The sequence below is a fragment of the Melitaea cinxia genome, chromosome 21 (genome assembly GCF_905220565.1).
Source record: "Melitaea cinxia chromosome 21, ilMelCinx1.1, whole genome shotgun sequence".
Taxonomy (NCBI): Eukaryota; Metazoa; Arthropoda; class Insecta; order Lepidoptera; family Nymphalidae; genus Melitaea; species Melitaea cinxia.
In genome coordinates, this window is record NC_059414.1 from 1,795,490 (window position 1) to 1,812,578 (window position 17,089).

General features: G+C 32.3%; 1 protein-coding gene across 1 annotated transcript in view; it reads left to right on the plus strand.

Moving 5' to 3' along the window:
• The window catches only part of LOC123664090 (UTP--glucose-1-phosphate uridylyltransferase), a 32,671-nt gene extending 16,214 nt beyond the window's left edge, over positions 1–16,457 (plus strand). Inside the window, exons 3-7 of the mRNA XM_045598704.1 lie at positions 10,915–11,101; positions 11,327–11,559; positions 12,483–12,688; positions 14,922–15,693; positions 16,033–16,457. Coding sequence (XP_045454660.1) covers positions 10,915–11,101; positions 11,327–11,559; positions 12,483–12,688; positions 14,922–15,693; positions 16,033–16,140 — 1,506 coding nt within the window. The 3' untranslated portion in view covers positions 16,141–16,457. The remainder of the gene's footprint in view (positions 1–10,914; positions 11,102–11,326; positions 11,560–12,482; positions 12,689–14,921; positions 15,694–16,032) is intronic.
• Positions 16,458–17,089: the final 632 nt, after the last annotated feature.

Genomic DNA, 17,089 nt, shown 5'->3' on the forward strand with positions numbered 1-17,089 from the left:
GCGCAACGGTTACAGCCATGGATTGTATCTGTTGCGCTGCTGAAGCGTTATATGTTGTTTGTTTGTTGAGATATCTATCAAAGTATAAAACAAAGTCGCTTCCCGCTGTCTGTATGCTTCGATCTTTAAAACTACGTGACGGATTTTAATGCAGTTTTCTTTAGTAAATAGAGTGATTCCAGAGGAAGGTTTATATGTATAATACATGCATAATATAGTAGAACACTGATAGTTTTTGCAATTGTGCAAAGTCGGAGCGGATAGATAGTTTTAAATAATTTAAGAAAAATAAAGATTTATATGTACACTTGAAATTTTCCTTGATATAGGTACTAACATTCAGATAAAAAGTAGTTATTACTCATGCAATATTTCACTGCTAACTAATATGCACTTCTGTAAAATACCAACCATAGGTATAGTGCAATATTTTGAAAGAAAAATTATCAATCATAATTTTTCTCTTTGATTATTTTTTTTTTCTGAAGTTAAACTTTATAAGACCTGAGGCGGGTACTGACTGGATGGCGAAAGCAGGCCTACGTCCAGCAGTGGACTGTGCAAGACTGATGATGATGAAGCTATGAGATTACTAATTAATATTACTTAAATATCACTTTTTTATTAGTCGTTTTAAGTTTTATTTAATAAGTATTTTTTTTAGATATTATAAAAAGTGTTTGAAAGAACTAAACACATCATTTTTGATGTAAATATAATTTAATTATAGCTTTAAAATATATGTTTATGTATTTTGAAAGGAATGTGATGTTTTGTATTGTTAATTAATTGATTGATTTACGTATTTAATCGAAAATACTAGCTCTCTGTCCACGGCTTCGCCCTCGTGGGTTTGACGATTTTTATAATTCCGTTTACTCCCATTAAAATAAAGCCTAAATCACTCAGTGATAACGTATCATTCTCCTGGTGATATGATTTAATGTCGGTCCCATAATGAGTTTATCAAATATAAACAAAATATATTTTTTTTCTCTTTATAACTTTATTATTGAGTGATTCAGATCAGATGAATACAATTTTAAAGTCACTAGATCTGTTTATGTTATACATACATACCTACTAATATATTATGTATTGTGAATATAAATTATCTTATTAATTATGCAAAATAATTGTGTGTTTTTAAATCATATAGTAGTGAGGTTTTGCTTCATGTATGTGTGTAGTGTATGTACATGTGTGTACGTGAGTCTATAGTATCTTAATTAAGTTTGTTTGTGATATCGCTATATATAAATATTATATACGTTATATAAAACACACGGTTGCTTTTCCTAAGTAACTCAACTTAATGCTTGTATTAAGAGCTATTTTTGTTTGTTCATCTAATACAAATATTACACCCAGACTCAAGCGCCAATCGAACCCAAAACCCGCAGAGTAGCAGGTCAACTACAAACAGCGCAAACGGGCTAGTCAAACCAATGTAGTGGGCTATACATATTTATTTATTTATTTAGGTATATTACTCTTTATTGTACACACAAAAAGAAGTTTTTACAATTTATACAAAAATTCACAAAAAGAAATGTACAACAGAGGGTCTTATCGCTAAACAGCGATATCTTCCAGACAACCAGCTTAGAGGAGATAATGTGAAAAAAGTGGAAAGTGTGTACAGACTTAAAATGCATGCATACAAACATACACATATTATGAACTATATTAACTATACAAAAAATTACATAACGTATTACATAATAAGATGTAAATACACTAAGCATATAAACATATAAACATACATATATATATACATACATACATACATACATGTATAATGGACATTATATGTATATATGTATACTCTTTTTAAAACTATATCGTCAAACAAGCAACGGCTCATCCGATGGTAAGCGATTACCGTAGCTTATAGACGTCTGCAACACCAAAAGCATCGCAAATGCGCTGCCGACCCCATCCCCAATTCCCTCAGGAGCTCTTTACTCACCATCAGGAACACAATACTGCTTAAAACAGTGCTATTTAGCTGCGATCTTCTGTAAAGTCAGTTACTTCTTACCTCGTGGGTTTTCAAGGTCGAATTTTATAGCTAAATACACTGACATTTTTATGTTTATATAGGTACCTATTAATGAGTTGTGTAAACATTTTATCAACGAATTCTAAGGAGTTTTCTAAAGTCTTCTTATATCGGTTAAAAAGACCTCCTATCATCTCCTCCTATAATCCATAACCTTATAGATTAAAACAAGTTGAAATTTGTTGAATACATTTTGTTTTAAATTTATCGTATCCAAACTTCGATCTCGCAAACATATTTAGGTACTTAAATATTGTTTGATGTAGAAGACATATTATATATAACAACCTTGTGGATCGTGCTAAACAAATATAATCCATAATACAATTGAGTATAGTTGATTTTTGTACGAACTAATTACTACTCACTTTTTAAGTCTAACAATAAGTAATGGTGCAGTAAACTGTTTACTACGAGCCGAGCCGACCTAAAGCGAATATAGAATATTGACGGTACCGGGTCCAGTCACGTTCCGGTTGCATACGGTTATGTAAAACTTATTTTTTTTTAGGTATGCAAGTTCTTTTCATTATTAGATGTGGTCTGTAGTGTGGCGACAATATGTCGTCAGTAAGGCATCATGTTTGGTTATTTCAAGTAGTGATTAAAATAATGAACTATAGATGTATAAAATTTAAATTTATCTTCAGTCGTCAAATAGACTTCACACTCGGTACTTGTGTAATATAAACCCTGTTTTAGATAAAATGCATTGTTTAACCATTATAAAACTAATGACCTGAAGATAAGTTTCGATAATTAAACAAGCAGCCGTAATCCACCTTGAGAAAGTCGTGACGGAAAATATAAAATATTAGAAAATCGATAGGATTTTAATAAATATTTAAAAACGATGCGAATAAATATTAGTTTTTAATGAATTTCGCCTTGACCACGATGAATTGTGCGTGTTGTGATTATTAAATTACTAGCTGCCCGGACAGACTTCGTTCTGTCAAAAGTTAATAGTAAAAATTAATTATTTTTTAATCCTTTTTTTAATTCTTTTTTTTAAGTATTAAAACCTTCCGTGGGCCTTAAGGAACATATAAAAAAATAAATTAGTCGAGCCATTCTCTAGTTATGCGTTTAGCAACATTCATTTCTATTTATATAGAAAATTTGTATAATCAGAATAGCATCGAAAAATCAGATACTTCATTCTTAAAGTTATGTTATCATCGGTATTATTTATATCGGGTTTAGGTTTTAATTAATCAAAATCAAAATCAAAAACAGCTTTATTCAAATAGGCCCTAAGAGCACTTTCGTATCGTCATTTTACAAATTAAAAGTTTAAAAACAAATTATTATTTTTGTAAAAATAAAGACCACTACCACAGATTCGGAATGTAGATTCTGCAGAGAAGAATCGGCAAGAAACTCCGCAGTTACTCTTTTGAAAAATAATGTATTAACTGTGTTTTAGTACAAATTTAGTAACATGTTGTTGCATATGATAATTGAAACTGAGTAAGATTTGAGATATATGAAACAGGATAACTACAAGACCAGACGATCTGTCAAAGTAAGAGATAATAGATAGAAACAGAAACACCTCTAGCGGCAAGAAACATTTATTATAATTTACAGGCATGGACATAATAAAATTTATCACTTAATAATTTCAAAGTATTTTTGCGTTAAGTAATCCAATCACCGAGGAAAACTATAAAATCGAAATAGGAATCATAGCGACCTTAAAAGTTAGTCTGATAATGTTTGATTTCTTTTCATATGGCTATATTTGGAAAGGAGGTTTATGTATTATATGACTAACATGAACTCAGTTTGTATATATCCCACTGTTGGGCATAGGTTTTGTTCATAGAATGATGGTCAGTGTGTAGCCACACTGCTCTAGTACATATTGGTGAATAGTTTCCTTACTTGCTGTGTGGTTACGGCATTAAGAATATAGCCACCTCCTCTCTTCCCGCGGGTGTCGTAATAGGAGATTAAGGGATAACACAGTTCCACTACCACCTTGGAACTTAAAAAGCCGACCGATAGCGCGATAGCCATCTAACTATTGGCTTTGAAATACACAGTCCAAAGACGGGCAGCAGCGTTGTCGATGCGACAAAGCCAGCCCTGCGGTCATCAACCCGCCTGCCCAGCGTGGTGACTATGGGCAAAACACATGAGTTCAATCCATTATTGGCGCGAACTTGTGGAGGCCTATGTCCAGACTGTAGTAGGCTGAAGTGTATAAGAGCAACTGTCGTTACCATAAATTTTTGAGAAACGTCGGAACTGAACGGATAATTTAATGTCAAAGTATGTCATCTTTTCCATCTCGAATTTATTTCTCAATTTCGCAGTCTCCCATTTAATTGGTTCAATATGTTCTTTCGCTTTAGAAACCCCGAGATATGTTGTACTGAAATATCTAAAATTAAAAAAATATATATTTGAAAATTCAGTGTAGCAAATCAGCTATTATAAAAATTAAACTAGTTGGCCTAACAGACTTTGTTATATTACATAGTCGTTATTATAACTTTAAGATAAAATGAATTAAGGTTATCGCTACGATAAGTCATAATGTTTTTTGTCCATTAGTGGATACAATATTATTCAACTATTATATCAACTAAAATCCACTCAGAGATTAACTGTCATGTCAAAAATTTGTTTATCTAGAATGGAACGAAAAATCAAACTTCTATATGGAGAAGGCTTTTGTCTAGCAGTGGACAGCAATTACATTTTGATTTAATTCAGTTTATACACATGATTTTAGAATGAGCGATACATAACATAGAAGCAAAAAGCTTCTGTGCTATGTATTTCCAAACCTGGGAATCTCTGTATTGACACAGGATTTGTGTCCTATAGGATTTTTTAAATTATATTGGTCGTCAGCACGTTTACTTAGGAGTTATCAAGTTTATTTATTTAACTAGTTAAGACTGATAAACACTGACGACAAACATAAAACATATCTTAAGATAAGTTTGTTTATCTCTCGTTGCTACGACGTCTCGGTCTGTGTCTTATGTAACAATAACAACGACTTATTTATTTATTTATTAAAACTTTGCACACTAAAAAGAAGATACATTTTAGAACCATTAGATACAAAAACAAATAGTGTATGCTAAGGCGGCCTTATCGCTTATAGCTTATTAATGATTTAAGTAGTTCACAGTAATCCATTTCTGATTAGATTTACTAGAGATACAATTTCGACATAATGCTTGTGTTATAACTATGCTAGTAAGCAAAATCAGAAATTCATCATCATCATCATTACAACCTATCACAGTCCACTGCTGGACATAGGCCTCCACAAGTTCGTGCCAAAAACGGCGTGAACTCATGTGTTTTGCTCATAGTCACCACGTTGGGCAGGCGGGTTGGTGACCGCAGGGCTGGCGTTGTCGCACCGAAGACGCTGCTGCCCATCTTCGGCCTGTGTATTTCAAAGCCAGCAGTTGGATGGTTATCCCGCCATCGGTCGGCTTTTAAAGTTCCAAGGTAGTAGTGGAACTGTGTTATCCCTTAGTCGACTCTTACGACATCCACGGGAAGAGAGGGGGTGGCTATATTCTTTAGTACCGTAACCACACATCATATCAGTCAGATATCATCAGAATCAGAAATTAGTTAAATATAAATGTCACTGTAAGACATTGACTTTTCATCTTATTTTTTTGTTCTGTCCTTTTCTGCTTACTTCTAATACCTTTTACGCTCAGCCCAAAAGATTGTCTTGATGTTTGCTTGATCATTGTAATCGATTAAACAATCTGTTGCATCTGATGTAATTTGATTGTTTAATTTTTTTTTATTTATTGTTAGACCAAAGTCAACTAACTTGATTTATCCCATATTATTTTTTTTCAAATGTCTTTGTATCTAAAGGATTCTAGTAAAAGCAAAATCTGATTGTGTACAATAAAACTCATAAAAATAATAAAATTAATTATTAACTAGCAATACCCGTGCGAATAATTGAGTATAAATAATTAAAAAATTTACCGACAGTTTCAAAATTAAAGCCGCCATATGTATAAATTTAATAATTATTTAATTTACAAAAACAAAAGCAACAATAATTTTTTTAGTTGTGGATGCCGGTGAAGCAAGCAATTATCTATGAAATGATATATAATTTATGTGGAGTAATTGTGAGGTTTTTTCAAAAAAGGAAGGCAAACATTTTAAACTTTGTGTATTAATATTATTAAATAATTAACTATTATTTATAAAGTTAGTACTTTCAATGACTGACGCAGAGTTGCACGAAACAAAATTAAAATTTAAGTAGAGATTAAACTAATTTAATCACAAGAATTTCATACAATTCTTGCGATTAAATTAGTTTAATCACTACTTAAATTTTAATTTCTTTTCGTGCAACTCGGCGTGAGTCACATGAGTTAAGTCGATTATGTATAACTTCTTTACACATGTCTTAACATATTTTTTTTCAGATGTGTTGAATTTAAAGTTACGTAATAATTAGCTGTATTACTACTGCTTCATTTTTTCACATATAATTTCGGGTATGGTATGCCTCCATGTATCACTATATGGGCCTAAACGGAAGGACGCCAATTACATAATACGTTGTATATAGCCTGTATTTATATAGCCTTACATATAATTAACTAATTAACTACCACGTTTCTTTACATTTACTTCAAAAGTTTTTACGTAAAAAGTAACAAACTTCCATCCATCTTCAAAGATTATGTCATTTATATTATTAGTAGGATAAATTTATCTAATTACAGGAATTAATTAGATATGAGAATTGTTTGTGAGTTAATGTTAATTACAATAATTTTTATTTTTATCGCAGTTGTTGTTTTAAAATTATTTTAAATCGGTTTTTACAAATGAATTGTTTATGAATGTTGATTGATTTGAATCTTTTTATTTTGTAAAGCTATATATACGAGAATATATCTCTAAAAACAAAGTTTATCACACACCATGCTAGAACTGACAGATATCGTGAGAGTAGATATGAACTTGAACAAATTTCACAACGGGATATCTACTTATCTACATAGATAATTTTTTTTTTTTTAAATGTGTTGCTAAGCGCTAAAGCGCTTAATCGATATCAAATAACGATAAACGATAAACAAATGCTTTACAGTCGAGGATTAGTGCATCAAGTCGCTTGTTTTTTTTTTTTTTTGTTTTCGCTTCTGAAATTCGTTGCTTATGAACCGATAAAGAAAATATTGCTTAGTAAACTTTTCCTATAGTTCCAATCAAAGTCGATTTTTTTTTTCTGCATTTAAATTTATTTTTTCCTATAAATTGATTTCAATTTGAAGTTCGTTGTTTTTTAAATATTATTTTAAAATAAGAATCAGTAAATTGTAACTCAGTAAGATAAGCACGTTAAAAATAGTTTGACATTGCTGGATAAGAGTGGGCACATTACCTAAAGTAGTGTACTTTATGTTAAGATTTAGCAATATATATTGACTTGTTTTGCTGCCGTGACTTTTTTTTTATACAACTAGGATGGCAACCAAGCGAACCCTGATGGTAAGCGATTACCGTAGCCTATAGAAGCCTGCAATACTATAAACAACGCAAGCGCTTTGGCGACCCTACCCTCAATCCCCCCAGGAGCTCTGATCACCTTAATCACTACAGTAAAACAACGCTGCTTGAAAGCAGTATTATTTAGCTGTGATCTTCTATAAGGTTGAGGTATACTTCCCCAGTCGGGCTGCTCCAGATTTAGAGCAGGATATTTCCTGCCGTGCTCTACCTCAAACACTTCATTTCTGTTACTTTAGGAATCGTAGTTAAAAACATATTTTGTTGTAACGCCCTTGACTGGTGATATCGTCCATCTACACAAAACTTATCGGACAATTCTAGTGTTGAACTTGAACGTTGGTAGTGGACGTCCTTTTTACGATAGCAAATACTTTTCGGTGTTTTTAGTATTTTTGTTTATATTTAAGTGATGGTGTTACATTAAAATGCCCAGTGATTCAGGTACTGCTATCTTGGCTATGTTGATTTCGGTTTAGTTAAATTAATTTTTTGTTACATTTGTATTGGGGTTAATTGGTTTCAATTAGACCACACAGAATTTTTTTTTCAGGGCTCCTCCGCAAGTAACCATGGTTGCTGTAAAGTATCCGAAACGTCGGGAATGTAAAAAACTTAATAAACCGCGATAAAATCCAAAAAAATTGATTATAATGAGTGAAATTCGCGTAAACATTAGAAAACAATATAGGATATATAATTATAATGTGGTAAGCAGATGAGTGAAGGTCGATCTTACTCGGTTTACCCTAGTAAATGGAGAATACGTGAAGAAGAGAGGTTACAATCTTTCTTAGATTTTATTCTCCATATGATTAAATGGAGTATATGCATACTGATAGCTATGTAATGATAAGATCTTTATTTAAGAATAATAATGATATAAAACAATGTACTCTTAGCAATATATATATATATATATATAATTCCAAAACAACGTGCACGTAGTAAAATATAAAATAGAATTAATAAATTATAAAACATAAATTAAAAAGAAGAATTCCAAATACAAATTTTTGACATCTGTCAAAAAATATTTTTGTAAACAAAATAAAAACAAGAAATGAGTTTTCATTATTATTTCCATATAAAAAGTTTATATATGTGGATACACACAACAGTGTTATAAATACTGTTATTACTACAAGGAAGCAATTCAAAATAGTTAGCTACATGCTATTTTAAACGTTGTGTTGTTGTTTCTTAAATAGCATTGATATGTTTAAAAGAGTCATCTTTATTCGTCTATAATATGTATATTTGTGTGAACGCATTTTAATAATTAACTATCCAATAACATACAGAGAAACATTATTTTTTATATAAAAATCAATGTTTGTCTGTATGTCCTTTACAAAATTGTAAACTACGCATTTGATCACGTCACGATCTTTAGCAAAGTGTTGATGAGCCCACAAAGGTTTCTGAGTTGGTACGACCAAAAAAAAATCGCGGCGCCGCGCGCATGATACAGGTAGTAAGCAAGATACATAACCCTAGGCGCTACTAACAAAGGGGTGTCAATTGGTCCGCAAAACAAAAAAATGTGCCAATATAACGTAGCAAAAGATTGTACCTCGGGTCCCTCCGTTTTACAAACCATTGACGAAAATAGTCTGTGCTAGTATTTTTGTACTATTGAAGTAGTTAATCAAAAGGAATTAATTCACAAGTCCTGCGGTTTGCGGCAGCCTTGAGTTTCCTTTAACAATGACGGTTATTATTTTGCCTCAATCATATTTCAAAACAAATTAAAAATATATATAAGTATTATTATTAACATTGTGATATACGAAACGATTAAAATAATATCATTCTTCTTTAAACAATTTTTTTTTTTTATAATCTGTCCACAGATTGCAAATAATTACAAAAAAAGAGTTACTTAAAAGTATGACTTTAGTCTATTAACTTTGTAAGTTATAGTTAGGTATACCTTAGTACACATACTTTGTTACAATTAGGTATTGCTATTCTGTGGACAGTTATGCTTATGTACACCTAAAATAAACTTGTCTTAGTTTGAAATACATATATCTTTAGCAGTTTTTACTTTTTTAGCAATAGATCTCACCTTAGTGTATGATATAACTTCATAAAATTGGTATCTTAATATCAACTCAGTATTAAGAGACAATGCAATCTTTTTTTTTTTTCAAAAGTAGTAATAAAATAGTTCTATATTTTTCCCTATGTTTAGGGATACGTTCATAATAATTTTTGTTATTCAGTATTCAAATATAAAAGTACAGGTTAAACTGACTATAGGCAACACACACGAGTTCATGCATTTTTGGCGTGAACTTGTGGAGACCTATGTCCAGCAGTGGACTGTAATAGGCTGAAATGATCATGATGAAGGTAAAACTAAGCAAAACGATTTGCGCACTTAAACGCTTGCCTGTGTTAGCGTAGTAATTTTATCGTAAGCTTAAAAATAAAATATGCATAAAATTTTTATTTTTAACAGATTATACGATTAGATGACTTATGTCGGCCTGTTTCACTGCTGATAAAGCTTATTGACGTATAACGGTATCCAAAAGATAAAAATTTATAAAGTACTTACCTCTTTCACTTTATCTGTCAAATGATACTATTCGCAACCTGTCCAAAGCCATTAGTTTATTAGGGAAGTTAAAATAGTTCTTTAGTTTTATCTCCTCATATATTTTTTTTAACAAAAAGGAGGAGGGTTGAGTAACCTCGATTCGACCGTAGATATATTTTTTAAATGTATGTTCGGGGATAACTCCTTTGCTTATGAACCGATTTTAATAATTATTTTTTTGTAGGAAAGGAGATATCCCTAGTTTGGTACCATGATAAGGAAACCACGATCTGATGATGGGATCCCAGAGAAATCGAGGGAAACTCGAAAATCCGCATAACTTTTTATAGGTGTACCGATTTTAATGATTTTTAATTTAATCGAAAGCCGATGTTTATCATGTGGTCACATTTCAATTTCATTAAGATCTGATTACAACTTTTGGAGTAATCTTTGATAATGCGTATTTACTTGAATATTTTTTCGTCTACCTACGTTGTATTACTTGTCGATATAACTGAAGTCGGTTTTTCTTCGTTTGCCTGCAAACACAATTATTATTATATAAAACCTTACGCTAATCGAAGGAATATAGTTTATTAAACATATATATTTACAATTCACAACTTAAGAACTAAATACTTACAGATAGTTATGGTACAAATCATTACTAATGTGCGAGAGAATCTTTGTCTTTAGTGATTAAATAAACCTCATAGGTCTAAATGTTTTTTAAAATCTATCATGATGATCTGTTTTCCAGATTCGAAGCCACCAACGTACTCCGTCAGGGTCTCGGGATTTCAAGGAAGCTACCAAGCGAGATGCTCTCGCCAGATTGGAAGTGGAACTGGAGCGTCTCCTGGCAGGCCTGCCAGAAAACAAGCAAACGCTCGTCGAGAAAGAGTTCAAGGGTTTTAAAAATCTATTTAGCAGATTCTTGGCAGAACGTAAGTTGGTCTTTAACTTAAATAAAACTCAGAACTCAATGTAAAGAAAATAATATGGGTAACCTCAGTCTTTACTCACTTTTGAAAAGATAAGTAGATTATTTAAGTGTTTCTATTTAAAAGTAAAACAAATATTGGCATGTAGGTACAACAGTAAATTGATTGTCCTAAATTTTTTTAATAATTCATGGTGTGTCCAACAATTTTCTTATCTTTAATTTCTAGAGGGTCCATCTGTGACATGGGAGAAAATCGACAAGCTTCCAGAAGGTGCTGTCATAGATTATTCCACCCTCAAAACACCGACCACAGATAACATTCACCACATGCTCGACAAGCTGGTGGTAGTTAAACTGAACGGTGGTTTGGGAACCTCAATGGGTTGTAAGGGACCGAAGTCGGTCATCCAAGTCCGTAATGAATTAACATTTTTAGATTTAACTGTACAACAAATTGAGGTGAGTAAAATATTATTAATGTTTTTATTTTGAAATAGGTATACCTTAGGAGGTAGTTACTGAGGTAGGGCACAGCAAGAATTTCCTGCTCAAATTATGGAGCAGCCCGACTGGGGTAGTACCTCGACCTTACAGAAGATCACTGCAAAATAATACTGTTTACAAGCAGTATTGTGTTCCTGTTGGTGAGTAAGGTGACCAGAGCTACCGGGGGGGGGGGGATTGGGGATTGGGTCGGCAACGCGCTTGCGATCTGCTTCTGGTGTTGCAGGCGTCTATAAGCTATGGTAATCTCTTACCATCAGGTGAGCCGTACGCTTGTTTGCCGACCTAGTGATATAAAAAAAAACTTAGGAGGTAATTGGATATATTAGTCGAATTTTGTACTATTTGCTATGCCTAATTGACTAATTTTTCAGCCTTTTCTGAAAAGAAACGATTTGACGCAAAATCGACCCTTAGTATCGGAGTACTATATCTCTAGAAGTTAGACAGATAAGCTCTTCGGCTTATTAATAGTTATATAGAATTATTAATGGAATCTCTAAAAGATAAAAAATAGGACAATGACATACCATAATAATATATAAAAAACCAGACAACCTCTTCCATCTTTTGATTATAGTATAAGGTTTACGAACCAAATGTCTTGCTTTACACATTGTTTAAAGTGTTTTGTGTGGTCTATCAAATAATATCTCCTTATTTTAAACTTAATTTATTGGTAAATATTTACCTGAAATTCTTTTTAGGCGTTTCGTAATAACAACAACAGCGTTTATTGTTGATATTATCTTATATTATAAATTGGAAAACAAATGTTTCTTTCTTTTATGATAAAAATTACCTAATGTGAAGTGATCTGCTGAAGTAAAATTTTAATATAAGAATATGGCATAATACCAAAATCGCTATCTTTCCAGCATCTGAACAAAACGTACAAATGCAACGTACCGCTGGTACTGATGAACTCCTTCAACACGGACGATGAAACACAGAAGGTCATTCGCAAGTACAAAGGTTTGAAGCTGGACATCCACACCTTCAACCAATCCTGCCATCCTCGCATCAACAGGGAGTCCCTTTTGCCCATTGCTCATAGCCCTAATGTGCATTCGGATATCGAAGCGTGAGTATTAGAAGTTTTTAATCTGTAATTTATTTAACAAATAAATAAACTCCTCACACTCAACGCCCCCAGTATGATTTATTCGTGTGCCGGGGGACGAAAACACACACACATGTATGGCCTATACGCCACGTGCGGGGATCGAACCTGCGACCGCCAGTGCAACAGCCATAAGTCAGTAATGTGACCGTTGGGCAAACGCGGCGTCAATAATAGAATAATATATTGAATGAGAATACACCGGGAAATATAATATTGCTATGTAGAAGTAGGCTTGGTCCGACAGTGACACATTTACAAGTTTTTAGAGCTAAGTACAGATTACATATTTTCTAATAATTAATATTATAATTCAATATCTTCAGCAAGTGTACACAAGTTACTATTTATTTTTAATTACGTCGTAGTTTTTCACACAATTCTAACTATTTTAGCGAGTGGTTAAGACTATAAAATAATCATTACTCTATTTTAAGTATTCGGATAATATTCTTAATGTTGGTTTTGTTAGTCAATTTTTAACATTAAAATTCTAATTCATAAAATTATATTTTTAACGTAATAATTTTTATAAAAACGAATAAAAATGTCCACATTAACATGAAAATATATTTTTTTTTTTTTGTAGTAAATTGGCTGTTGAATATAATATTTATTACACTACAGTCAAGCACATTTCTAAAACATGATATGTAATGCCCCTTTAAAAAAAAAGTGTGTGTGTACTTATGTACGCACGTAAGAAGTTATACTTCATTGGCTAGCTAACTTCACGTTGCTAACTCCTTCATTGACTAGCTAACTGCAGGGTGTCGGTTTTTTTTTTCGTAAAGGTGTGCGCGCTTATCGTAAAAATTTACTCTCATCATTTTTCCCTAACGCACCAAAAAAGCATAACTTCAAAAATGCATGCATGCATACCTAACATATTTATGTACCACTGCATATGACTACTTTTGATTACATTTAAAACTCACGATGCTAAAAAAAGCTATGATACAATTTGGTAATACACGACACTAATCGCTCTAATCTTATTGAAACACGTAATTGGTTCGCAACAGACTAAAAATATTTATTTATGCTTTGGATACTGTACATTTTGATACAACATCATAACGAATCTTACAATACACTCATAATATTACTTTAATTAACATAGAAACTAAAATCGTGCAATCCGATATCTGGCCGTTGGTCAATCGAGGACTTAACTTGTAAAGATAATGTAATCGTTAAAACAAATAATAGAAATATTAGTTTTAAATGTTTCACGGTCAAGTTTACTTATACGGTCAGTGGCGTATTTTAAGAATTCCATATTAATTCCCGCTGTGCCCTACACAATTAATTTTTGTATACAGATTTTTTTTATCATATAATTAATTTATAGTTTTGAGATTAAATAAGTATTCTAATCAATATTGGTATTATAGTTTAGATCTCTTCAAAATACCTACTCACATTAATATCCATATATTTTTATATCGTTTCCTGTGTCCAAATGTAGTCTGAAAGATGTGGCTCTTTCAGAGATTAAACAGCGTCTTTTTTTTATATCACTAGGTCGGCAAACCAGCGTACGGCTCACCTGGAAAGAGATTACCGTAGCTTATAGACACCTGCAACACCAGAGGCATCGCAAGCGCGTTGCCAACCCAATCCCCAATCCCCACCAGGAGCTCTGGTCACCTTACTCACCAACAGGAACACAAAACAACGTCTGTTCAAAATAGTTCTTTTATTGTATTAAAACTGTGCTGTGTGTGTGCTGTGTGGCTACGGCACTAAAGAATTTAGCCACCCCCTCTCTTCCCGTGGGTGTCGTAAGAGGCGACTAAGGGATAACAAGGTTCCACAACCACCTTGGAACTTAAGAAGCCGACCGATGGCGGGATAACCATCCAACTGCTGGCTTTGAAATACACAGGCCGAAGACGGGCAGCAGCGTCTTCGGTGCGACAAAGCCAGCCCTGCGGTCACCAACCCGCCTGCCCAGCGTGGTGACTATGGGCAAAACACATGAGCTCACGTTATTTTTGGCGTAAACTTGTGGAGGCCTATGTCCAGCAGTGGACTGTATAGGCTGTAATGATGATGATGATGATGATTAAAACTTTGTATTTCGGTGTACAAAAATAGTATTATTATTATAGTTATTAATAGTAAAATAGGAAAAAAATATTTGTCATATTTTGGTCACAATTACAAATAACTATATTTGATTATTCAGGTGGTACCCACCAGGTCACGGAGACTTCTACGAATCCTTCTACAATTCCGGTCTCCTTCAGAAATTCATCAAAGAAGGCAGAACGTACTGCTTCATCAGTAACATTGACAACTTGGGTGCCACTGTTGACATGAACATTCTTAATCTCCTCCTTAATCCAGAACAAAAATCCCAATCAGAATTTGTGATGGAAGTTACCGATAAGACAAGAGCTGACGTCAAGGGTGGTACTCTGATTCAATACGAGGACAAGCTTCGTCTCCTTGAAATCGCCCAAGTACCTAAGGAGCACGTTGACGATTTCAAATCTGTCAGTCAGTTTAAGTTTTTCAATACAAATAATTTATGGGCCAAATTAGATGCGATACAGCGTGTTGTCGAACAAGGCTCTCTGAACATGGAAATAATCGTTAACAACAAGAGTTTAGCGGACGGTGTGAACGTAATTCAATTGGAAACAGCCGTCGGTGCCGCGATGAAATGTTTCGAAGGTGGTATAGGTGTCAATGTCCCAAGGAGCAGATTCTTGCCCGTCAAGAAAACATCGGACCTATTACTCGTCATGTCGAATTTGTATAGCTTATCGCATGGTTCGTTGGTGATGTCGCCACAGAGGATGTTCCCGACGACCCCGCTTGTGAAGTTAGGTGATAACCACTTCGCTAAAGTCAAAGAATTCCTCAATAGATTCGCTACCATTCCGGATTTGATTGAACTAGATCATTTGACCGTGTCCGGTGATGTTACGTTTGGAAGGGGAGTGTCTTTAAAGGTGCGTTCATTTGTTGTTTTGAAATTTTCCTCAACTAAAATGTCTGTGCATTGTTATTGATAATTTTATTAATTACTCATAACGTAGAAGCTAAAACCTTAAGTTATTCTCTAGTTTATTTTGCACTCCTAAGTTTTTTTTTTTTAAATTTTTTTTTAGTCCAGTTCTACTTAAATTAAAAACATATATAGTCTATTAAATAACTTATCTTAGCCTTGTCACAAACTTGATAGAAAAAAGTTTATAAAAAAGTATAAAATTATAAAAAAATAACGACCTATTGTCACGTAATTTTTTAAAGTTATTATTAACACAACGTAAATTTTGTTTTGTTTTCAGGGTACCGTCATAATAATTGCTAACCACGGCGATCGTATCGATATACCATCTGGCGCTCTCCTTGAAAACAAGATAGTGTCTGGCAATCTACGTATATTGGATCATTAGTCACAATTGTAACTTTATTTTATAGAAAAAAGTTGGTTTACTACATACATATAGACATTACGTGATACCATTGAATGCAAAAAAAAAATGTTAAAAACTGTTTCCTGCATGTGAATTTATATGCATATTTATTTATTTAATCTTTATAAAATCGAATTCATTTAAGCAAAATATTTTGCATAACTTTGCGTAAAAGCGTGGACTTGTGCAATTTTTTTGTTTTTTTTTGTTTTTTTTTTGATTAGATGGCAGTAAATGTATAATAGTATCATTGTGCAAAATTATTTTAATAAAAATGTCTACTTATTCTATTTTTATAAGTTGTTATGTTTTCAAGTTAGTAATATTATTGTAAAGAAAACTAGTTTATATTATTTTTGAAAAAAAAAAAATATAGATTGAATATTAACATATTTATTTAATTAATAAATTCTTAATATTTAGTCGCCTTAATATTGTTTTTCGAAATATCAGTAGTAATAGAGTGTGATTTTTAAGAATAATTTTGTAATTTTTACTGAGTTGTATAAGTTTTATAGTAGTCTGTATAGTCAGTTCAGTGGCAGAACGACTGCTTTAAAATACGAAACTGTCGGAATTTATTTATTGTTTGTGATATTTATTTCTCAATAAAAGAAAGGATGGTATAAAAAAAATGTCTTTTCTTCGTTCAAAGCAAATATGTAACATTTTTATTTTTAGTAAAATAAATATATCCATAAATTATTAATTAAAAAAATATATATATATATAATCCTTATAAATTTCTAAAATTCGGTCAATTAATTAACAACATAACTGAATTGAATGCAAAATAATGCAAAGTTATAGGAACCAAATTGCTATAATATTGTTTTTCTAAGAAAAATAACTTACAAACTTATTACTTATGTGTAATTATTATAATTAATGCATGTACAATATTTTACTCACGGGTACTATTTGCAAA